We start from the raw sequence: 21,965 nt of genomic DNA, 5'->3' as shown, positions 1-21,965 counted from the left end.
AAAGAAACGCCTGGGCCTATTCAAAGGGCCAGGACAAACTGAGGAAAGGGAGAAGAAAAAAAATCTCAAGTATTGCCATAGTGAACGTCTGGATTATATGAATTATATAAATCTTTGTCAAGATGAAAACCAGAGGATGAAAGGGTCCTTGACCAATGTCTTGAAGAAGTGGTTGGATGTGCAGTGTATAGTTAAGATAGTCAAGACTCTATAATGGCTATCCATCATTGCTTTCATCTTACAGCCATCGCTGGTGGCTTTGGGGAGGATTTATGTAAGAGCTTGTTCAGGTAAAAGGAAAATGGATCATCAATAGAAAAGGGAAAGACTCAAGAAACTGTGTGTGTAAGATGATGGTCGCTCACGTGTGGATAGCTGGGTTTACCACTGTTATGCCAGCTAAGACATCAACTCCTAGTACGGTTAAGCATAGGTATACATAGGATGGTCCATCCAAATTGAAAATAGCTTTGACCCAAGGTGGCAGCTGAGTTCGAGCTTATTTCGTCGACCAAATCAGAAAGGGGTTTTCAACTAAAATAAAATAAAATAATAAAACAAGTGAGGTTGAACTTTCGGTTAGAACGCGTTTTCGCTTTAATGAATTGAACCAATATTAAACTTGATCATGAATAAAGCGAGCATCAAATACATGCACTGCTGTATTTACAAGTAAAGTATCATTTGCAATATTAACTTAGGATTCGACAAAGTAAAGGCTACGCTTGATCAACTGAATGACAGCGTTCCTTACTACAGTGATAAACTGCTCTGCTATCGCACTTTTCCCCTCTAAGGCGTGTTGAGTTATCCTTCTACTATTTTATCTCCATATAAAATTTATTTTTTATCCTTTTGACATCCATGCATTCATGTACTCGTATTCTTTTTCATTTTTACAAAATTCTTTCTCAATAAGTCACATATTTGATAATATCTCTCATTCATAATACGCGAGCATCCATGACAATAGGGAACTATATAAAGTATGCCGTGTACCTTAGCAACCCGTCTTGTTTCGAGCGCCATTTGAAATGATTTATGCAGATTTAGAAGATCCATTGCTTTACTATAAAAATGAACGTATAGTCATTAAATCTACCATAATCACAATCGCCGTCAATGCTAGTCTACATTCGACAAGCAGAAGGGAAAAGGATAAGGATATAACAGCAGGGAAATAGAGGATAAGCATTTTACCTTTTATCCTTTTTTAATGCGTACTAAAAATAAAAATAAAAGCACTACACACTCTTATGCTTTCCTAGGTCAGCTATATTCATGCTTGATAAACAGGTTTAATACATGTTAATTACAAAGGTCACGATCTGGTTTGCCTTTAATTCTTTTTAGCAAATGCCAGAAAAAGGGAATTATAAGATGCACAGGTCCTTCATCAAAAAAAATAATGACATCCTTTAACATTTTTTAAGAGATCTCTCTATTTCTTAAACGTGTTATCTATTAGCAGATACTAAAAAGGTATGTGATAAACAAGCAAAGAGTAATGCGCAGATTCTTTAGATAACTATCACGCACATTCCATAACATCGACAGCCTGGTGCTCTTTGAGAAAATTTTCACTTTTGCTTACTATCAGCTGCATTTTTAAGGATGCTGCCCACTTTAAACTTTTTTACTCATTCTTAAAAAAAAGGACCAGAAAAAAATAAAAAACGCGTATTTGAAAGAAGAAAAGTGAAGCAAACATAATAAAAAAAGCATATATGTATATGCACATGTGTATGTGTATGTGTGTGAGGTTAGCCTCAGTTAAACAAGCGGTTTTACAAAAGAAAAAGGAGCTGTGAAAAAAAAATATACAAACGAAAGGGGGAGGCGTTCGGATGCTTGGATATGTTTTAATATGTATAAGATAGAGAGCGAGTTATTTATTTATTCGTACATTATTAGAGAAGGGAGGAATGAGTCATTTATTTTCAGCTTAAATAACATAACTCACGTAAACAAAAAACTATAAAAGAGACCATCATTCTTGTTCTTTTTTTCATTTTTCATTCTTTATCTCTTCTAAAAATACTCCTATTGTTATATTATTTCTTATGTTGAAAAAGGTACAATATCATTTTGAGGCAATCTCAAAGTACATATAACCAATGTCATCTTTTAGAAAATTCACTTTTGGTGGCTCTATTTCATGGTTCTTGATGCATCTTACTCTATCGTAATGGCCACTCACGGAGTGAAGCTTTAAAGAAATCTCTGCTACTCGCTAATGCACAAAATGTCCATTCATACTTAAAAAACGCTTGCTACTGCCTATCAATACACTCAAACAATCAAGTACTCAAATACTCAAATACTTAAACAAATGCTCAAACACTCAAAACAGCCAAACACTCCAATACACTCCAATACGCTCAAACACATTTAAACACATTCAAATACACTCAAATACACTCAAATACACTCAAACACACACAAAGAAATGCTCAAAGAAATACTCAAACGCTTATCGAATGCTTATCAAATCTCTGGAAAGACCAGCGAATGCTTATCAACTGTTTATCAATACCTGCAAATGATCATCAGTGCCTGAAAATGCTAGTGAATGCTTGCCCCATGCTTATCAACGTCAGAAAATCCCTAAATAATTTTGCTCATGTCTATCAACGTCTGCTGCTAATGACTACTGTTCTGGAATAACTGCATATTCAAGTCTTGAAGCCACAAGAAACATAATCAATCTACTTTGCCACTATCTACCAAACTCTATCAAACTCTACTACAAGATAAGAAAAAGTGTAAAACAAAAACAAAAAACTAACCAAACAGGTCGCCGCTTCTCTACTCTGGATCATCCCGAGATGCTCCTATTGTTATGGCCTTGCCTCTACAGCTGATGAATGGTCCGTAAATCCTTCCTGCTACTGAGCTCGATGCTTTCACTGTTCCAATGTTCCAATGTTTCAAGGTTTCAACGTCCCTACTGCGCACACTGTCTGTAGTATTCTCGAAAAGCTTTGTCCTAGGTACTTAGGTGCACTCTTCATACGCTGAATCTCTCCTTTCCTGAGTTTTCCCCTGATTGATTTTTGATTCTTGAGCCTTGAGTTTTGGGCCATGAGCGCTTTTTATTCATAAAGGATTTACACCGTGTAGTTTTCTGGCATGCAGTCTATGTTTCTAGTCATCTTAGGTTTGAAAGCTAGTGATAATGCGGTCTTCTGGACTTATGGAAAGAAAGAAAGAAAGAAAGAAAGGGAAAAAAAAACAAAAAAACACACATATTGTCCAGGCAATACATTATCCATATATCTCGATTGATTCCTCTAATGTCGGAATACCCTCCCCCTTCCATCCATCTTGAAATGGTGGAAGTTTCTCTACAGCTTCGTCTACTGCTTTGTTGAGCCAACTGGTGATAAGCGGAAAGATCTCAATCTCCCATGATCCTGCATCTTCTTTTTCCATTGACGGTGGGAAACAAGAGTCGCAAACCCAGCTTGTATATTTGTTCATTACTTCAAGCTAGATGGAGGAGGCAGGGGAAGACCAAGCGGAAGACCCATCATCACTATCATCATATAGCGAGCTTTGTTGATGCTGCCAGAGGTTCATGACTATATCATTATTCGCCATCATAGTGAAATAATTACGGTTTGGTATAGTCACTCTCTCTAAAGCTCATTAACCGCTCCAGCAAAGTGCGGGCTTTATGGAAATCTCTCTTCTTCTAATACAGTTGATCAGCGCTATTTTTTGGCTTCTCTCATAGTCTTTCGATGGTTGGCGTGATTGACATGATACTTGTCTTTGTTAATGTTCTTCGCAAACTCAATATTGCTTAAATCGTCAGCTTTGCCGGCAGAGGTACAACGCATCCTCAAGCCGGCCTTGTCACTTATGTCAGAGAACTGGAACTTTACTGTTTCTTGCTACTAGTCGACTCTTTCGAGATAAAGCCTTTCCCAAAAAGAAATAAATCAATATGCAAGATTATCATTTGCAAAAAAGATGGAAAAAATCCTTGACCAAACATCAACAGCATAATCCTTTTTCGTGAATTTGCTTACCTGTGCTTTGAAGTATTGCCTGCCTCTTATGCATTGATTTGAGGGCTAAGTATAAGTATGAAACGTGTTAATTGAAGAGTTGTATCTGTTAAAGACATGTAATTACTGTATATCTAAACATATGCTTTTGAAGAAGGTTCTCTTCTTCCGCCATTGCAATACTTGATTTGGGAAGTATAAATATTCTTTATGTGTTTCTTTTCTGCTGTTGGCATTGTTGTATTTGGCTGATTACGATTTGAAGGAAAAGAAAAGTGGTCCATTTTTTTTTACTATAAAAATGAATCTATAGTCATTAAATCTATCACAGTCATAATCATCACTAATGTTAGTCTACATTTCCCAAGCAGAAGGGAAAGGTGAACACTATATGCACCAGAAAATAAACCAGAAAATAGATTAAATAATATAAATACGAATTTATCATAAGCGGTCCTTTTTGATCGAACTTGCAACATGAAATTAAAATAAAAAAAGAGATAGCAGCATTTCTTTTTATCTAGTTCTTCTTGAAAAGAAACAAACAAGTCGGTAACTTTATAAAGCCATTCTTGGTTTGACGCTAAACATTGAAAAGCTTTGTTAGACGATATCATAGGTAATGAGTAGATATAACGCCCTTAGAACTAGTCTAACTTCTGATGAATTTAATGTAATTGTTGTTGCTCAATTCCTGATAATGTACTTCAAGTTACTTTCAAATCATCTACCTGGCTTCTGAACAAGGTTTTATTGTCATATTTATAAATTCACTGATAGTGACGCCTCCTGAGATATATCATTCCGCAGCAACGACTTTCAATAAAACTGAACGTGATGTTCTTTACTTATCAAAGCTGAATCAACTGCCTATCGTTGTTGTGCTTCAACAGAAAGTTGATCAAGGCTTTTTGACACGTGACATAGGGTACTGCCAGGATGTCACGCAGTTAATAAAGCAACTGTCGATCATCTTAGTATTTTACCTCAAAGCCCATTCATGAACTATTGCAAAAACTTTTGAGCCATTGGAAGATAAGTAGCAGTTACTGCACTCAGGAGCAGCAGCGCATCATGCAAGAAAACTTTTTATGGTGACATCCCGAAGTGTTGAGCAATGTATATCATCTGTTGACACTGTCGTATTCTACGTTGAATAAGGGTTAATAAGTAGTATCAACACATCAATAACAAAAAGCTCAGTAACATAAACTGATCAATCACAGTAATAATTACAATTTTATATAATAAGTGTAACTACATTTTTAATAACTTCATCTTTTTATTCTTCAAAATAAAAGAAACATAAAGAGCCCCATTATACTTTCTGTTTGTTCTCGCTATTACAACAACAAATGCCACAGACACCTTGATCCATTACTGGCCGTTGCGCATTTTTTTGTCGCTGGCCAACTAAGTATAATTGGCTTACCAAAATTGAGCGACCTAACAACCGTCAAACTTTACCGGTTATCAATGCGAACATCTCCGTAAGGCCTCAAAAGTGAAGGCAACAGGGTATCTGCTCTTTGGGAAGTGGCAAACACCGTTGAAAAGCAATCCCAGAAAACAGCTGGCAGTATCTTAAGTAGTCCAAGAAAGTCAGTAGAATACGTAGAGGCTGGAATCTTCTGGGCTAGATCGCTCAAAAGAAAGTATGAGAGCATTTCAACCGGCGAAGCACATGAAACAACGACGCCAACTCCCGAGTCTGCCGACATCAAGGTCGACAGTATATATGACACATCTGCTAGGATACATACAACGCAATCGCCTGTTCGTCATGTCAATGATTACATAGCGAAAAAACAGGCAGGGTGGGTTGGGAAGACTGTTACCAAAATGCCGTTAGAATGATTCCGGACGTCGCAAAGCGATACATAAATTCATCTTCGTTCAAGTCTACATACTACAATTACAGATAGTAATAAAAAATTGACATGGTTATTTCAGTGAATAAATACCAAGAAATGGGGGGTAGTAAATGGTCTTTGCGTGCACAATAAAGTTTCCTTTAAGCGTTGTAATTATGGTAAGAGTATAAGAGTAGTAAGAGTGATAAGAGTGATAAGAGTGATAAGAGCAGAGCTCAGTATCGTTGATATCCTCTCGTAAACAGCCTTGAACAGCTTCTGAATTAAACCATAAATAGCCCTTGACAAACTTTTGTTCTTCATTAAATCTATTCTCATTAATTCCACTGTAACTTGGATTCTTGTGAGCTTCTCAGTGTTAAGTGATCAACGATGCGTAATAAGGGCGTGACTGTATCCATTGGACATTGGTATAGCTCTGATGTTGCGCATATCTTCAATATAGTAACTTAAAGTGATTTAGAAAAAAAAACGTATATTTTTTGCAATATAAAAAAAACAATAGTAAAAGTCATTTCAAAAAGCATATTTATTTATTAAAGATTATTCTCAAAAGTCAATGTTTTGCACCAAAGAAAACCTAAAAGAGAAGAAAAAAAAGGTCAGCAACGATGCCAAAAGACTTCTAAAGGCTCTGATTACTGCTGTGACGACATTCTCCAGGCCGGCCATTGACAATCAGAACAAGGGACCAAGCAGCCTGCAAAGACTCGTAGTAGCAGACGTATCGTTGGGGTATACATTAACTGAACCTTGTCAATTGTCAACTAGCTTATGTACCCCTTTACGCCAGCCAGGCAGCAGGAAGCATCATCAGCAATCTGTCACAGCTGTGATCTCAGATAACTAGCTCCCAGTTAACTACTTAGCCCCCTGTAAAGATTCCAATCGAATGTCCATAACTCTCCTTTTGGCTGCTTGAAAGCCTCCAGTTGAGTGATGAAACGAACGACCGTTGTCAGTCCAGGACACGTGTTGAGCATCATAGAAAGAGATTGAATAGAATTCCTTGAGCACACAATCATCGCCTTGTTGAATAAGTTTTATAAAAAAAAATTACATTGCCCAAAGAGAACAACCAATAGAGCCGTCAGAAGAAACCAAAAAGAGTAAAGAAAAAAGAAAGAGAGAGAAACAGGGATAAGAGCAAATTTCTCCCTTTTTATACCCTTTTTTTAGTTATGTGAAGTTATTGTTTTCTGTCTTATCGATAAATATTATTTGGATAAGGCTTTACTACTTACAAGAAAATAATGCCTACACTCACACTCTTGTTTATTTCCTAAGTGTTTCATGACTTTTAAAAGTTTGACCTATCTTTTTTATACTTTTTATATTCATTCATACTGTCACTTGTATATATATTTTAATGAAGTTTTGTACTTCTATTTTTATATAGTAAAAAGACTAGAAGGCAATAAATTTCATGCATTCTTTTTTTATACCACGCGCCCTTGTGCTTATTTCCTAGTCTTGGTCACACACACTATTCGTGTTACTGCAGAACCCTTTTTTTCCCTTTGACTTTTTGCAAGTAAAGACTAGATAAATACTATTTTGTAGTAGTTGCTATATAAAGTAATAATCTCGTATAAAGAAATGAAGCAAACTATGCATAAATCAAAGGAACGTCGTCACCAAAAATGGTAATAACAAATGATAGACACGCTCCGAAACCCTGCTAACCCATGAAAAAAATAATGACTTTATTTTGAACAAGTGTAGACGTAGGTATCAATGGATGGCCATAGTATACGCTGCAAGCCCTCAAATAGGTCATGGCAGATGAAGCAGTGGCTTCTAGATACTCTAAATATCGCAATACACATTGTTATATGCAGTACACCCGTTCCCGTACCTATAGTCATGACGCCTCTAGATCTTTTAATATACATTATGATTATATACAGTTCATCATATGGGCTCCACAAGGGACATAGCAGCCTTTGGTTTTTCACAGGTCCGTATCGCCTAATGAGATAGATGATTGCAATGACAGTATCTTGTTCAACATGGTTAGTTACATTTAAAGAAAATCATGCCATGTTCCTCTACATTAATCAGAGATGTTCTCTTGAATATAAACGACTTGTTGTAAAACGTGTTCTATAAGTATCTGTGTGCTTTAATCATAAAATAACTCTTATCTGACAGGCTTATTTTCAAACAAAGAAAAGCTACGAGAGATGACCTTTTCCTTTTTTGTTCAGTTTGCAAAACATGGAAAGAATAAAGCCCTAAGTCATAGATGCATGCTGTATTTATTTCATAGCGTATCGTTTTGTAAATATACAAGTAATAGTAACGTTCTTTATTCCTTGTTCGAACATCCCTCTCTTTTTTTTGACGAAGTCTCTAAGCATTTCATACTGTCGATCATTAAAAGCTCATATTACAAATCACACTTGCATAAACATTTATTCTAGAGCTTTAAGTCATATGAAAAGAGGAGAGCCATTTTTTAAAGAAGCAAACGGACAAAGAAGAAAAAAAGGGTAGATTATCTTTAATGATCGTCCTTTTCATTATAGTTTATTATCTCATTGTTCTACATTATTTTTATATATAAATACAATCGTATATCTCTTTATTTTTCAATACAATCTCAAAGGAAGTCTTACACTCTTATCCGCTTTGCTCTTCTCGTTTTGTTTGCCGCATATGTCGAGGCTATACAGTCTTTCCGGAAAGTAAATTCGCCTGTGATCGAAAATAAATGCACCCAATGGTGAGAACAAAATTCATGTTGTATGAAATGTAAATTCGTCGTTACCAAGAATATTTTCGTAGTATCAGCCTTGACATCCATGGATATACTGTATTTCCAAATTGAGATGTCGTATTGAAACCATTGTAATGTTATCAGAGTAATAACAAATACAAAAAGAATATGGCTCACTATCTCATTTAACAGTAATATTAATAGGTGGGCTGTCTTGGAGCAGAAACTAACCTAATATTAGAAATCGCCCTCTTTAGTCTCCTTGTAAAAAATTAAATTCTTTATTCGGTTTTTCCATGAAACCAGAAGAACATGTAGTCATATTTGGCAATGCATATTCTTGAATGGTTACGAAGCAGATTGCTCCTATTTCCTTTTTTTTTGTTAAAACAATCCTGGGTAGTTATCGCTACCCTCCCCAGAATACACCTTGGTGGTAAGTAAAACTAATATTAGGATATGTGCTCTAATACTAACATACTCTTTCTCTCTTTTTCTACATATACTCATTATCTCTCTCTTTTGACATGATGTCGTTTTATTCAAACGTATTTTTCTTTGTCGTCTTTTTACGTATATAATTTTTTTTATTTTACGACAATGTTTTATAAAATTAACGTCAATAACTAATAAAAATACAGTATGTAGTAGCTCCAATGGTAATGGATGCTCTTATAGACTCAGAATATATCATAGAAGATAGCATTGTTGCGCCGATGATTATGAATAATTTATAACAGTCCCTTTGTATATTACCATATAATGGCTCATATCTACACGCCTAATTGTAAACCTAAATAAAGATACGCTCATTATTCAATGTTCTACCAAGAAACCTGTGTATATGAACTGCAATGAGACTTTTGGGTTTTATTATTAAATTAACCTCTTTCAAAGTGAATAATGTTGATGTATTTAAGAAAACACGCATGAAGAAACCTAGTTTTTCTTTTTCATTTTATATTATTCATACACACATAGATGGCTCGCACCCTTCAAGAAGAATACTCACTAGCATGGTTACACGTTGGCACAGTATACCTTGCGCTTATCCTCGGTAACCTCTTTTACATATTATCCTGTCTCTCTTCAACCATAAGCGCCTACCGCTCACGTGTGAACACCATGTGCGATACCTTCACATCTCTCTCTTCACAACTTTACAACAAACCTCAAACGCTCGTCACAGCATCGATGAACGCTATCCAGGCAGTGAAAGACGGAGTACAGATGCTCCTACTCACTGCAATCACTGTGGCCAAAGCCTGTGCAATCTGGTTTGTTCATATGTACAAATCGACCTATCGTTGCTTACTGGGGTTAGCTATTCATATCATCCTGTCTGTCTTGATCAAGGTCGCTGGTCCCTTGCAAAAGATATCACAGGACATCACTTCACTCTTTACAGGCTCAAGCAGTCCCTTGGGTGACTGGACAGGCACGCTTCAAAGCATCCAGGATAACCTCGATCGCTGGTCGAACGATGGTGACGACTTGATACAAAATGTGATTGAAAGTTCATTCAACATGATTGAATCACAGCTCAACCAGACTATCGGTTCCTGGGAACCCGCGCCGTTTAATCTTACCTCCTTTCAGGGCCCAGAAATTTGTGACACTTCGGAACTACTGACTGCACTGGATGACATGGAGTACAAGCTTGGATACTTTATCAAATGGATCATCGGACTCGTCTTTGTCTTTCTCGTCGTCTTTATCTTTATCCATGCTTCTTTCATCAGATTTCAGTACAGACGATTAGTCGAGTTGCGTTCTTCGTTATGTACTGCTCTTCGCAAGGACGGTGAAAAACAAGCCGACGGAGATGAATTGCTGAGATTATACGAACAGGCTGCCTCTGTCAGGCTGCTTGTGGAGACACAAGCAATTGATTACAAACCAAGGTACCGATTCATTCAGTTCATGAGCCATCCTATCGCTTTATACTGCCTTGTCGTAGGCGTTCTGGGCGTATTGCTTATAAACATTCTCATACGGGCTTTAGAGAGCAAATCGAGGCAGCTCATGCAAGCCTTTTTTGATCACTCTTCGTCTTGGATCGCAAATGCAATGTCTACCTGGATAACGACTGTCAATGATCAAGTGCAAAATATGGATGGCTGGATCGGCCAAGCAGAGAAAGATATCAATGAGAAAACACTTGGGGTGATAAAAAATCTCGCTTTACAAGCAAACAGTGCTCTTACTTGCGCCGTCCAAGATATCCAACAAGTGATCCAAAAAATATTTGGCGGTACTCTCTTGGAAGAACCTGCTCAAGGATTGATCAAATGTTTGGTCATCAATCGTATCGATGCTATCGAAACTGGACTTGCGTGGATTGTAAGAGGCCTTAGTAAAAAAAAAAAAAAAAAAAAAAAACGTTGCTAACTTTTTTTTTCCGTTTAGGCCAATGCTTCCTACATCTCGCTGGATAAACTCAAGGTGTCCTCCTCGTTTAACACTTCTACTGTACTTGTTCATATGAACAACGTCATCACTGATTCGTTCTACATGGGTGACAATATTGACATACTAAGCGGCCCTTTGAAGAGTTTGCTTTGGTTTTATTATACACTGCTATTATTTTGGCTCACAGTGCTGATCATTGCCATTTGTTTTCAAATTAAATATAGATACATACAATAAAAACACTATTTCAAATTCTGCTCTCTTAGAAAGATCCATTCTAATTCCAATGTCTCTCTCCACAAGCTGCTATGCCTGCCAAAGGCTACTGCGACGGTTTCCTTGGAGGACATGATCCATCGTCGCACACCACGTTCAAAGACCTTTGCAAGCTGTCTTCCATTATTGAGTAGTTCCTGTTGAATGATTGAGTTCCAACAGGCCTTAGCAAGTGTCAAAAAGTGTCGGGCGAGCATAGGGTGATAGGGTGGGTAGATTAGGCAGTATTGGATAAGAACGTACATGCCTAGCTTGACCGCAGCTTCCCAGTGGCCTTCTGACATTTGATCGTACATCAGACGGCTGCACACCGACAAGGTAGTCAGTCTGTAAGGTATCAGAGTCGATGATGAAGTTGGGTACTGCTTCATGGTCTCAATCGCTGTACTCAGGATATCGTCATAGGTCGCCTGCACTGGAGGTTTCGCAAGGGCTGGCAGAGGATCGTCAAAATCAGTGAGCTGTGTCTTCCGCGTGGTTCCAACATACTGCTGATGCAAATGAGGTTGGTTCCAGGTGAGTAGGTATGGCGCAAAAAATTGGATAAAGTAATGTGTATAATGTGCTATCGATATTGGCTCAGATGGATCAGGACACCCACTGCTTTTGCGGTCGTAAATCTTGCACATCTCTAGTAGGTCCCACTCGTCAATCTGTTTCATCACATGCGACCTTGCCTCATTCTTGCCCCCATTCAAGATCTCATCGGCTCGATCCCACTCGGACTCCTCTTCGCCAAGTAATTCGTCAATGAGCGCCACGTACGGCTTTTCTTCATGTCGTTCGCACCGCAGGCATCGGCAATCAAAAAAGTACTTGTCGTTCAACACTCGCTTTCGATACGTCCTTGAATGCGCCGCGTCCAGATAGGACACGGTGATTTCTGTTTCTGGCTCAATATCTTCAATTGCATGAATTTCAGCAAGTGCTCCATCGTACATAATCACAGCGTTAGGTCGACACGAATGATTGAAGAGTGACGCGATCGGGTATGCACCTTCACCAATAGCAAACATGTCCTTATCGTCGATCGCAAAGTTGTTTGACTTGAATACGTTCAGGTAATGCACTAGCTCGTTCTCTGCCAAACCTGTCTCACGAATATACTCCTTCTTTAGCGCAGCCTGAGCGATTTGTCGATACGCCCTCTGTACAGCCGGACGCTGTAACTTATCATGTCCCATCAGACTGAAAAATGCCTCCATCGTCACATCGACCGTTTCTTCGTCACTACTAGTCTCATCTTTGCTTTCTCGTTTGCGGTATCGCGATACGTTCAGTGCTACCTTTTCGAGCATTTCGAGATCTAGATCATTTTCGGCAGTCATTGTCTTTTCTTGCTGATCTACAGGTGTGCACACAAACTGATGATAGCTCAACCAGGCATTTCGGAAACATCCCATGTCACAAAAGTATGTTGCTTTACATCGTGAACAGCGCTGAAGCGGTGGTTGTGTTTGCTTTCGGAAGCAATAGTTGCAGTACTCATTCGCGGTTTGAGGAAGAACGACTGTGCCCAGTGGTTGTGAGGTGATAATAACTGTGCCCTTGGTTATTCTTGTTGTGCTTTTTACATATCTGCCTCGAATCGGGTCCTTGGAATCGACAAGTAAGAGGTTATGGTGTTCAAGGAAAGCATTCATTGCTGTAAAGAAACAAGCAAAACAGAAATTCTCGGGACAGTGTGCGTGCTTGTGTGTGTAGCTGTGATTCAAAATGTGAGAATTGGGTTTACTAAGGTTCTGGGGGACTGCCCGTGACAACTTAACCGCGGGATATAAAATCCCAATATGCAGGTTTTGATACCTCAACCATGACATTTAGGGCTGTATGAGCATAGTTCATTATGAAAAGATATCCTGAGCGAATATGATATTTATGCAGTCAGATACAGCTAAATTGATTGATCAATCAGAAACTATTTTTGTGCACTACAATAGAATGAAGATCCTTTATTCATTATAATACCTTCTCTATCTCACAATTTATTTTAATATACATCTCTTCTTTGACAACATATCCCCATCTCTTCCCAATAAAGGATATACATTGTTAGTCATTGGCTTTCTGTCCTTTTCATGTAATAGTTTCAACAAGCACAACAGTAACCATATATGTATCTCATTCATCAATAGTTTATATTCGTAACTTTAATGGCATTAGTAACGTAAGCTATTTTAATATCAAGTATATTACTTGAGTTTATTCGCTCCTTTATAGTAATAGTCCGACATGAAGCAAAAAATAGAACCAAAACTGGATGTGTCAATGTGTCGTTTCTGGTGGAAAAAAGTCCGTCAGGGTTTGGTACTTCATTTATGAAAGAGGTAGTATTTAGTTTGTGCAAGTACCAAGACGATATCTTTTAACCAAACGGTATATGTATCCTTTTGTAATATTTGAATTCGAGACCTTTCGTATATTCATTTGTCTTAATCTGGTGCCACAGATCTTCTACAGCGTTCTTGTAACTAAGACACTTTTTTAGACTCAACTCTTCAGACCTACGTCTCCACAGAAAAAAAAAACTTCAAATTCAGACGACGCTCGTTTTTTTTTCTGGACGAATCAAAATTTAAATTCAGACGACTTGTTACATGTTTTGTACAAGATAAAATAGGAAATTAGCTTTAGACAAGCCAACAGTGATATCAAAAGCACAATTAGTATAAACGCAATATTTTACTGACATGATCCAATTGACCACAAAAATAAAGTAAACAGATGCTCTTCTGGATAATCTAGGAAGCTAATGATAGGGATCAAGGGTAAAAATGTAAAAAAAATATTAATCAAAAGTTGAAAATGCTGTCAAGTCTGGCAGATGAATGTTGACAGCAAAAGTATATATTAGCGCCCCTTTTTTCAACAATACAATTCACAATCCTTTTTTTTTTCCCTTTAAACCGATATATTTAAACAAGAAAAAATATGCAAGAAGAAAAGAAAAGATAAGCATCCTCCTAAGTAACCCAAAAGTAAGTGCTTCGCATAACATGGAAAATAATCATTATTATTCGCTGTTTGTTATAGAAAGGGCTTGGTAAAGATAAAGACGCGTAAAGTTGATGCCACTGGAGCGCTTTGTCAGTAGTTAAAGAGAAGACAGAAGTCTGGTGAGCTGTTGCTTGCAAAAATGGATGAATTTCGTACACTCAAGGTAATAAATACAATTACCATTTATGTCATACACTTGTATTTTTTGTAAACATTGGTATGCCATTCATATCAAAATATGACACTTACTACAACTATGATCGACACCCACAGTGTTCTCATTTGCAAAAGTCGTGGAATAACGTGGCAGCGTGATCTAAATGCTTCCAAAAACATTTTCAAAATCTCCAAAGACGTTATCACTGGATTCAGTCGTCCTCCAGTTTTCTTGCGAAACCAAAAATGTAAAAACCCTTCTTTTTTTTTTCATATCACCATATCGAACATGGTTTCTCTTTCGCAAGAGATTTAGATATCTACAGGTAAGATGTTCAAAGATCACTGTTGACTGGTCTAAAACTAACATCGTCTGAATTTGAAGTAGAAATACTGTAACCATCAATTGGCATGGCAGCCACTTTAGAAAAAGAAAAGAGAAAGGGGGTAAAAGCTTAATTATAAAAGAATCTCAATCATTATTCTTTATGCATATCTATTCAATCTTTATGACAAGCAATACACAAAAAAGAGCTATCCTCAAATAGTAAAATAAAAATACTCAAAATATCAATTAATATCTTTTTTTATACATTTATAGATGCCAATATCATGATTAAATAAAAAATGGGAGAACAGAAGGAGTAAGATAATGATTTATGATCTGCTTCCACTCAAAGCATAAACAAGGGGGTGTACATGTTCTCGACTTGAAATTCTGATTTTTCTTTTGTGATCCCAATTTGATATGGTGTAACCCATTTGTTTGTGTCTGGTATAAAAAAGCATCCAATAACAAAATATCGTTGTAACTTTTTTTTTAACTGAGAGAGAGAAAGAAAGAAAAAAGAAAAAAAAATAAAAAGAAGAGGAGACCTTTTTTTTCCTTTTCCCTTTTTTTTAAACTCGAAAAAAAAAGAACAAAGAAATAAAAAAGAAAAGGATCTTTTTTATTTTATTTTTTAAATGTATTTTCTAATAATTTATTGTACATGTTTACTATTATTTCTGAATCATCAAGTTACTGCATCAATAATATTCGATAAACGACAAGGTACCTTTTTGAATAGTTTAATTTTCAAGTTGTATTAAATGCCAGTGTAGCTATTGCATCAAGGTCCTGTGGTGGAGAGAATAATACAGTAGCGATATGTTCACCAACAGCTTCTTCTGTTTGGTATAATAATACACTTTATGAAATAACTTGGAAATACAAGTAAGGAAAGTGTCTTTATATAATTCATTTAATAACTCATTTAAAAATATAAAGTAATCCTTATTTTAATGCATATGTAAGTACGTTTTAACTTGTCTCCTTAAATAATTCATATATCCTTTCTTCTCATCTCTACTTCTTTAGAACCAAGTTGACCTCTATTTACTTTATTCGCCATCCTCTGGTCAATATGAATCTGTAAAGAATTGGACAGGTTTGGATAAATCAACAGGAGTTTTTGTACCAACTGTCGATGACTCGTGGTACCCACAGCCAATCAAAGACAATTCACCCAACGTCACTTGGACGATGTACTTTTATCTCGTAGGCACTGGTGCCGATATTCAAGAAGATCTCGCAAAGATACCTTCAAGTCACAACCAATTTCCTCCTCCTCAGCCATTTACACTAATTCGTAACTATTCTCTATTTTTATATTTATTTATTCATATTAGGAAGATAACACGTCATCTTTCTATTTTTGATTTATATTTATAGAAAGTGCTCATAATACTACTCATCCCACATCTACTGCACCTACTTCTTCAACTACACAATCATCACCAAGCACCCTATCAACCAACAGCAACAACAGCAGCCAGAGCAGTAACCGATTACCCGGTTGGGCCATCGCTCTCATTTGTATTGTTTCAATTTTATTTATAGCAGCTTCAATAGCGCTGATTTGGGCAGTAAGAAGGTACAAAAACAGAAAGCATCTTGCTGCTGTCACAGGCACAGGCAGTGAACACGCGAATGATGAAAAATTATTGGTGCCTGATCATATCGCTCTCACATCCGCTGCTGCACCTACAGCCACACACGATCTTTCCGTTCACTCCGCATCTCCTCCACAACAGAATAGAACACTCAGCAGTACAAATGAAAAATTACCAGTCATGCAACAACAAGCAAGTTTAGGCATTCACAGTGAAGCTAATCATTCGAGTAGTATCTTATCATCGACAGATGCCTTGATGATCGCAGATACTTTTAGACAATTTATGAGAAAGCCAGAATGGAACGAAGATGTCGAATTAAACGAAAAGAAGGGGGAGAAATAAATCAAACATATACTATTTACTAATGATAATAAAAAATATGAAAAAAAAATTAAACACTCTGTATTACTATCATTCACCATGGTTACTATGGTTTCTGTTACCAGGTTCGGATCATTTCCGATATACCCAGTTATGTATTACACATATCAACCTTTAATTTTTATTTATTTTATTTACATGGATTCTAAATAATCTGTGTCATCATCTTCGTGCTTAAACACCGTAAATAGTCGACGATAGAGCTCTATAGGCGAGTCTATTTCTTCATCAGGCTCTGCTTTCTTTGTTAGTGGCAGTCTACCATCTCCTCCTACTTCTATATCTACAATAGCTTCGTCTAGTTCTTCAACTACACACAGAGAAAGAAATGAATGTCCTGTCTTTCATTTGACGTAAATATATTTACTTATCAGTCTAAGCTGTGTATCTTTCAATTCCAACTCCTCCCATCGCTGCTCTAATGCCTTACGTTTTGTCAGTAATTCATTAATTTGTAAATCTAGCTGTTCGATCTCGTTCACAATTGAAGACTAGCACAGATATACATAAGCATACTCCTCCTTTTTTCATTTCTCATGTTTCACCTTTTGCATACTAATTCTATCTGACTCTCTTACTTTTCTTTCTCTCTGAGAAATGATCTGATTCACTGTTCTCGGAGCTTCTTCTATAAACTGTCTTTGTCAATGAATGGCAAATAATACGGACCGCGTATCTGATTACCTTCTTCCCTTTTACTCTCGCTCTGTACACTCGAAGTCTCCGAGGCAGTTTTCTTTTTTCTCTGTCTCGATTTTTTTTTTGATCTCTTTGCCAAAGACGGATAGGTTGCGGCAAACCCTTGAAATAAGGTCACTGGCGGCGTATTTGATTCGGGTATCTCTTCTTCCAGTAATGCTGCGCTCGACGGCCATGCATAGGCCCTACCGTGTAATATAAGATCAGAACGCGGGGCGATGGCTGTTGTTGTTCCAGACGACGATGATGTTCGTTGTTGTTGTTGTTGTTGCATCATTTGCATGGCCTTCATCATCTTTTCTGAGCGATAGACAGGATGTGCCGCGAGTGGACTGAACATGACCGTGGATAGAGCGTCTACTTGAGGAAGCGAAACGTTGGGAATCAAGTCTCGTGCAGAGCTTACCATGTGTCTGGCCTTTTGTTTGGCAGCATCCATGGCGGTTTGTGCACTGCTGAGGTATTCGGAAGTAAGTACCTTGATATCCAATCGTTGCTGTCGTGATACTTCTGTCATAATTTATTGTTTATGTGAACAACAACAGCAAAAAGCAAACGCAAAAATTACTGTTAACACCCCCTTTTGTTTGGCAGTGTGAAATATAGATAAATACGGATGAATAATTATCCAGCATCTTGACGTCATCATAAAAGTCACAGATACCAAGCATGACTAAATTATAAAAGGATATCAAGAGTCAAGATGCTCACGTAGAATCTACTGCTTCTTATAATGTTGTAAAGAAGGAAATAGTTACTCAACACAGCGTTTACACTGATGAAGATTGCAGAAGATATTTTTATTTTCTAACAGAAAAACTCATGAAGCCCAAGGAGGCAGCTAAAACTGCGAATGTCAACCAGGATACGGCACGAAAATGGAAACAAGATATGTACCAAGAACCTAAGTGACAGATGGTCTACCGCCCTTCCTCATTGAAGTTCAGATTTGCGTTGACCAGCAATTCATGATAAAATTGATTCTCTTCGTCTACATCAGTACTGAATTCAGTCAATACTCCATATTTGTTGGAAACTCAGTATGAGTTTTGGGCACAATCATCAAACTTCGTTTCTGCCAAGTCTATTGAAAAGCATACCAAAGATTCTATGGAATCTGTTTGTAACTCTTGTTTATTTCACGACATCAAAATCACAGATCTTAAGGTCGATAACTTTTGCCACCAATTCGACGATATGTTTTTTGTACTCTATTTGCAGCAAAAATTCGAATACTGGAAGAATGAGCAGCGAGAAAAAACTTGTTGAGAAGTATAGAAATAGTGTAAATACCACACTGTATGCCTCGTATATATTTCTTTTGTGTTAAGCATACACCGCCTTAAAAATTTACAATGGTTAAGAGTATGCCTCTAACTCCTGTATTGCCGGTTCAGCTCGTGTAGAGTTCTCCTTACGATTGATACAGATATAGTAGAGGCTGAACATAATAGAAAAGACATTGACCAATATCCTTTATCTAACAAAGACATTTTGCTGTTGCAGAAGGCAGATGAAGCCATTACAAATGAAGGAAGGAAGAGATGTTTAGTAAAAAAAAAGAAAATCTAAATTCACGTCTGATGACATAATTGTGGGTGGGTGGGTCCATCAGTGGGAGTCCACATTTGTTCCATTATTGCTCACGTTGTTTTTGTTGCACATTGAAATCATCTGCATTTTTTCTCTTTTTTCTTGCTCCTTTTTTTCCCTTTTTTCTTTGTTTGCGTGTGTTTTATTCTTCTCCTTATGAGATTGATTCCCACTGAAATTGTTGTCCACATTTTAAAAGAGTTAGATGACGAAAAGGATTTGATTCAATGCACACATGTCTGTAGACAATGGAGTTACCATGCTCTAGAACAGCTTTGGTATAAACCCAACATCACACGATCACCACGCTGTCTTTCCTTTTTTAATACACTACAACTCAAACAACATTCATTCCCATATACCTCCTTTATTCGCAGGATCAACCTGGCACCGCTTGCTTCTCTTGTGAACGATACACATATTGCCTCACTCGCCAACTGTCAACGGCTTGAGCGATTGACGCTTGCAAACTGTTTCCATATTACCGATGTCGGATTGTGCAATCTGATTGATGTCAGAACGGGCATAGGCCCAGAATTGGTGTCTATTGATCTAACAGATGTACTCAACGTTACAGACAAAACCATACTCAAGATTGCAATATGTTGCCCAAGATTACAAGGGCTGAATTTGAGCATGAGTCGGCCACATTTTGATATTACCGATGTTGGTATCGTTGCTCTAGCTCAACAATGCCCAGAATTGAAAAGAGTAATTGTTTGTGTGTATACAAATATTCAAGTATTAAATAATATGTATTTTTATAGATCAAGCTCAACAACTGTGTGACCATCACTGAAAAGTCGTCAATTGCTCTTGCGCTCTATTGTCCTTACCTTGTCGAAGTCGACCTCATGAACTGCGGCGTGACAGACCGTACGCTGCAAGCATTATTTTCTCATTGTCGTGACCTGCGTGAACTTCGATTAAATCAGTGCGATGCAGCCGAGAGTTTATTGACCGAACGAGTCTTTCTGGATTCGGCTCTTGCGAATAACCCAAGTTATTACGAACAACTTCGCCTTGTCGATCTAACAGGCATTTCGTCCATCAATGATCACTCTATTGCGATCCTTGTCGAAGCAGCGCCTCGGATTCGAAGTTTGGTTTTGAACAAGTGCTTCAAGGTAACAGATGAAGGCATCCTCTCTGTCTGTAAATTAGGCCGATATCTTCACTACCTTCACCTTGGCCACTGCTCTCAGATCACAGACCGCTCCATCACCAAGCTGGCAACAGAATGCAACCGGATCAGGTACTTGGATATGGCTTGTTGTATCGACATCACAGATAAATCCGTCGTTGAACTCGCAAAGAACTTGACAAAGCTGAAACGTATCGGTCTAGTTAAGTGCTCCAATATCACAGACGCTGCTATTCAAGCTCTCTCTTACCATTCCATGAGTCTTGAGCGAGTTCATCTGAGCTATTGTGTCAAGTTGACCGTGCCTGCCATCACTCGTTTATTACACAGGTGTAGGTACCTCAATCACCTCTCGTTGACACATGTACCTGCCTTCTTGAGGGAAGACTATCAACAGTTCTGTAGACCACCGCCTAGTGAATTCACCGAACTACAAAGACAAACATTTTGTGTTTACAGTGGAAAAGGCGTTCAAGACATTCGTAATTATTTATTATCGCTTTACGATTAAAATAAAAAACGGAGCTTCAATTTCAAATTTAACTGTTGAACCTCTTCACTTATTTTCTCTCTCTCTTTTTGTCTGCATCCATCCATCCATCCATCAAATGGGCGGTAAGAAAGATTGATTGTGAATGAGAGAATGATATACTTACTTGTCTAAAGCCTACAAATACCTTGAAGAACTTGCCAGAAAGAAACAATCTGATGTTTCTCGCTTCTTACTTCGTGTTAGATGTTGGGAATACAGGTACATTTAGGCTTGAATACCTCTTTAAAATGAACAGAGTTCATTTTATGCATGGTTTAAATTCATCCGATGAACTTTTTATAAAGTACCTTCCCCCATTACTTACACGAATCTAATGTAGACAATTGAATGTCATCCACCGTGCCTCTCGTCCTTCTCGTCCTGACAAGGCTCGTCGTTTAGGCTACAAGGCCAAGCAAGGCTACGTTATCTACCGTATCCGTGTCCGTCGTGGTGGTCGTAAGAGACCTGTCCCTAAGGGTGCCACCTACGGTAAGCCTGTGAACGAAGGTGTTAACCAACTGAAGTATCAACGCTCTCTCCGTTCCACCGCCGAGGAACGTGTCGGTCGCAAATGCCGTAATCTTCGTGTGCTCAACTCTTACTGGATCAACCAAGATGCCACCTACAAGTACTACGAAGTTATTCTCGTTGACCCCTCTCACAAGGCTATCCGTAATGATCCTCGTATCAGCTGGATCGTCAACCCCGTTCATAAGCGTCGTGAAGCCCGTGGTTTGACTGCTATCGGCAAGAAGTCTCGTGGTCACCAAAAGGGACACAGATTCAACAACACCAAGGGATCCGGTCGTCGTGCCACCTGGAAGCGTCGCAACACTCTTTCTCTTCGTCGTTACCGTTAAATTGTAACAATAAATTTGAGTTCTTGATTGTACATAGTTTTAATTTTAAAAGACAGCTGTGGCTTAGCGTGAGTCATTTTCCTTTCTTGTATGTTTACTTTATGTGTGTGTGCATGTGCAGCTTACTGGTGTGAATAGAATATATATGCAATTGATGTATGTTGTAATATGTGGTCAGAGATAGTCATAAAAGAGGGATCATCACTTGTTTTCTCATAAAAAATTTTCTCTAAAGGGAGGTCATTCTGTTGTGACGTTAGAGTTTGGCCGCATTTTTTTTTGAAAAAGAAAAAATTAAAACTACTCTTTTTTATTCTCGTAAGCAATGTCAGACAACGAAAAAGAACCTGTTCAGCAATTCG

General features: G+C 37.7%; 8 protein-coding genes across 8 annotated transcripts; 5 read left to right on the top strand and 3 right to left on the bottom strand.

Annotated features, from left to right (window-relative positions):
• Nucleotides 1-3,262: 3,262 nt before the first annotated feature.
• Nucleotides 3,263-4,082, bottom strand: RHIMIDRAFT_257705 (uncharacterized protein). The gene is given in 5 exon segments (XM_023611301.1): nucleotides 3,263-3,311; nucleotides 3,324-3,466; nucleotides 3,528-3,675; nucleotides 3,705-3,732; nucleotides 3,765-4,082. The coding sequence occupies 3 exon segments, from the start codon at nucleotides 3,843-3,845 to the stop codon at nucleotides 3,617-3,619; spliced, it is 168 nt and encodes a 55-aa protein (XP_023465178.1). The 5' UTR covers nucleotides 3,846-4,082; the 3' UTR covers nucleotides 3,263-3,311; nucleotides 3,324-3,466; nucleotides 3,528-3,616.
• A 5,511-nt stretch (nucleotides 4,083-9,593) lies between these two features.
• RHIMIDRAFT_298115 (uncharacterized protein) lies at nucleotides 9,594-11,003 on the top strand (the record flags this gene model as incomplete). Its single annotated transcript, XM_023614293.1, has 1 exon — nucleotides 9,594-11,003. One exon carries the CDS (start codon nucleotides 9,594-9,596, stop codon nucleotides 11,001-11,003), a length of 1,410 nt encoding a protein of 469 aa, XP_023465177.1.
• On the bottom strand, nucleotides 10,995-13,333 carry RHIMIDRAFT_257701 (SET domain-containing protein). The gene has a single exon (XM_023611300.1). It carries the CDS (start codon nucleotides 12,941-12,943, stop codon nucleotides 11,267-11,269), a length of 1,677 nt encoding a protein of 558 aa, XP_023465176.1. The 5' UTR covers nucleotides 12,944-13,333; the 3' UTR covers nucleotides 10,995-11,266.
• Nucleotides 13,334-14,441: 1,108 nt separating this feature from the next.
• Nucleotides 14,442-14,949, top strand: RHIMIDRAFT_24708 (uncharacterized protein). The gene is made up of 2 exons (XM_023610379.1): nucleotides 14,442-14,779; nucleotides 14,839-14,949. Exon 1 carries the CDS (start codon nucleotides 14,536-14,538, stop codon nucleotides 14,767-14,769), a length of 234 nt encoding a protein of 77 aa, XP_023465175.1. The 5' UTR covers nucleotides 14,442-14,535; the 3' UTR covers nucleotides 14,770-14,779; nucleotides 14,839-14,949.
• Nucleotides 14,950-15,322: 373 nt separating this feature from the next.
• Nucleotides 15,323-16,810, top strand: RHIMIDRAFT_24688 (uncharacterized protein). Its single transcript, XM_023610356.1, has 5 exons — nucleotides 15,323-15,507; nucleotides 15,558-15,669; nucleotides 15,724-15,745; nucleotides 15,814-16,084; nucleotides 16,168-16,810. Exons 1-5 carry the CDS (start codon nucleotides 15,420-15,422, stop codon nucleotides 16,731-16,733), a joined length of 1,059 nt encoding a protein of 352 aa, XP_023465174.1. The 5' UTR covers nucleotides 15,323-15,419; the 3' UTR covers nucleotides 16,734-16,810.
• Nucleotides 16,811-16,906: 96 nt separating this feature from the next.
• On the bottom strand, nucleotides 16,907-17,988 carry RHIMIDRAFT_238902 (uncharacterized protein; the record flags this gene model as incomplete). Its single annotated transcript, XM_023609060.1, has 4 exons — nucleotides 16,907-17,082; nucleotides 17,140-17,263; nucleotides 17,318-17,400; nucleotides 17,457-17,988. The coding sequence occupies 4 exons, from the start codon at nucleotides 17,986-17,988 to the stop codon at nucleotides 16,907-16,909; spliced, it is 915 nt and encodes a 304-aa protein (XP_023465173.1).
• A 1,063-nt stretch (nucleotides 17,989-19,051) lies between these two features.
• On the top strand, nucleotides 19,052-20,957 carry RHIMIDRAFT_293004 (RNI-like protein). The gene is made up of 3 exons (XM_023613947.1): nucleotides 19,052-19,775; nucleotides 19,832-20,823; nucleotides 20,875-20,957. The coding sequence occupies exons 1-2, from the start codon at nucleotides 19,221-19,223 to the stop codon at nucleotides 20,717-20,719; spliced, it is 1,443 nt and encodes a 480-aa protein (XP_023465172.1). The 5' UTR covers nucleotides 19,052-19,220; the 3' UTR covers nucleotides 20,720-20,823; nucleotides 20,875-20,957.
• On the top strand, nucleotides 20,817-21,603 carry RHIMIDRAFT_238900 (ribosomal protein L15e; the record flags this gene model as incomplete). The annotated part of the gene is made up of 3 exons (XM_023609059.1): nucleotides 20,817-20,823; nucleotides 20,875-20,959; nucleotides 21,081-21,603. The coding sequence occupies 3 exons, from the start codon at nucleotides 20,817-20,819 to the stop codon at nucleotides 21,601-21,603; spliced, it is 615 nt and encodes a 204-aa protein (XP_023465171.1).
• Between the last annotated feature and the right edge of the window lie 362 nt (nucleotides 21,604-21,965).

This window comes from Rhizopus microsporus (genome assembly GCF_002708625.1).
Source record: "Rhizopus microsporus ATCC 52813 unplaced genomic scaffold scaffold_11, whole genome shotgun sequence".
NCBI lineage: Eukaryota > Fungi > Mucoromycota > Mucoromycetes > Mucorales > Rhizopodaceae > Rhizopus > Rhizopus microsporus.
This window is presented reverse-complemented; position numbering and strand designations above follow the sequence as displayed.

Bases quoted from the DNA above. Each gene is read 5' to 3' on its own strand.
- RHIMIDRAFT_293004 (XM_023613947.1), top strand. From the start codon at position 19,221: ATGAGATTGATTCCCACTGAAATTGTTGTCCACATTTTAAAAGAGTTA. The intron at 19,776-19,831 runs GTAATTGTTTGT...GTATTTTTATAG, and splicing joins AATGCCCAGAATTGAAAAGA to ATCAAGCTCAACAACTGTGT.
- RHIMIDRAFT_257701 (XM_023611300.1), bottom strand. From the start codon at position 12,943: ATGAATGCTTTCCTTGAACACCATAACCTCTTACTTGTCGATTCCAAG.
- RHIMIDRAFT_257705 (XM_023611301.1), bottom strand. From the start codon at position 3,845: ATGCGTTGTACCTCTGCCGGCAAAGCTGACGATTTAAGCAATATTGAG. The intron at 3,733-3,764 runs GTCAATCACGCC...AAAGACTATGAG, and splicing joins TTAACAAAGACAAGTATCAT to AGAAGCCAAAAAATAGCGCT. The intron at 3,676-3,704 runs GTATTAGAAGAA...ATTTCCATAAAG, and splicing joins AAAAATAGCGCTGATCAACT to CCCGCACTTTGCTGGAGCGG.
- RHIMIDRAFT_24708 (XM_023610379.1), top strand. From the start codon at position 14,536: ATGACACTTACTACAACTATGATCGACACCCACAGTGTTCTCATTTGC.
- RHIMIDRAFT_24688 (XM_023610356.1), top strand. From the start codon at position 15,420: ATGTATTTTCTAATAATTTATTGTACATGTTTACTATTATTTCTGAAT. The intron at 15,508-15,557 runs GTACCTTTTTGA...ATGCCAGTGTAG, and splicing joins AATATTCGATAAACGACAAG to CTATTGCATCAAGGTCCTGT. The intron at 15,670-15,723 runs GTAAGGAAAGTG...AAAAATATAAAG, and splicing joins GAAATAACTTGGAAATACAA to TAATCCTTATTTTAATGCAT.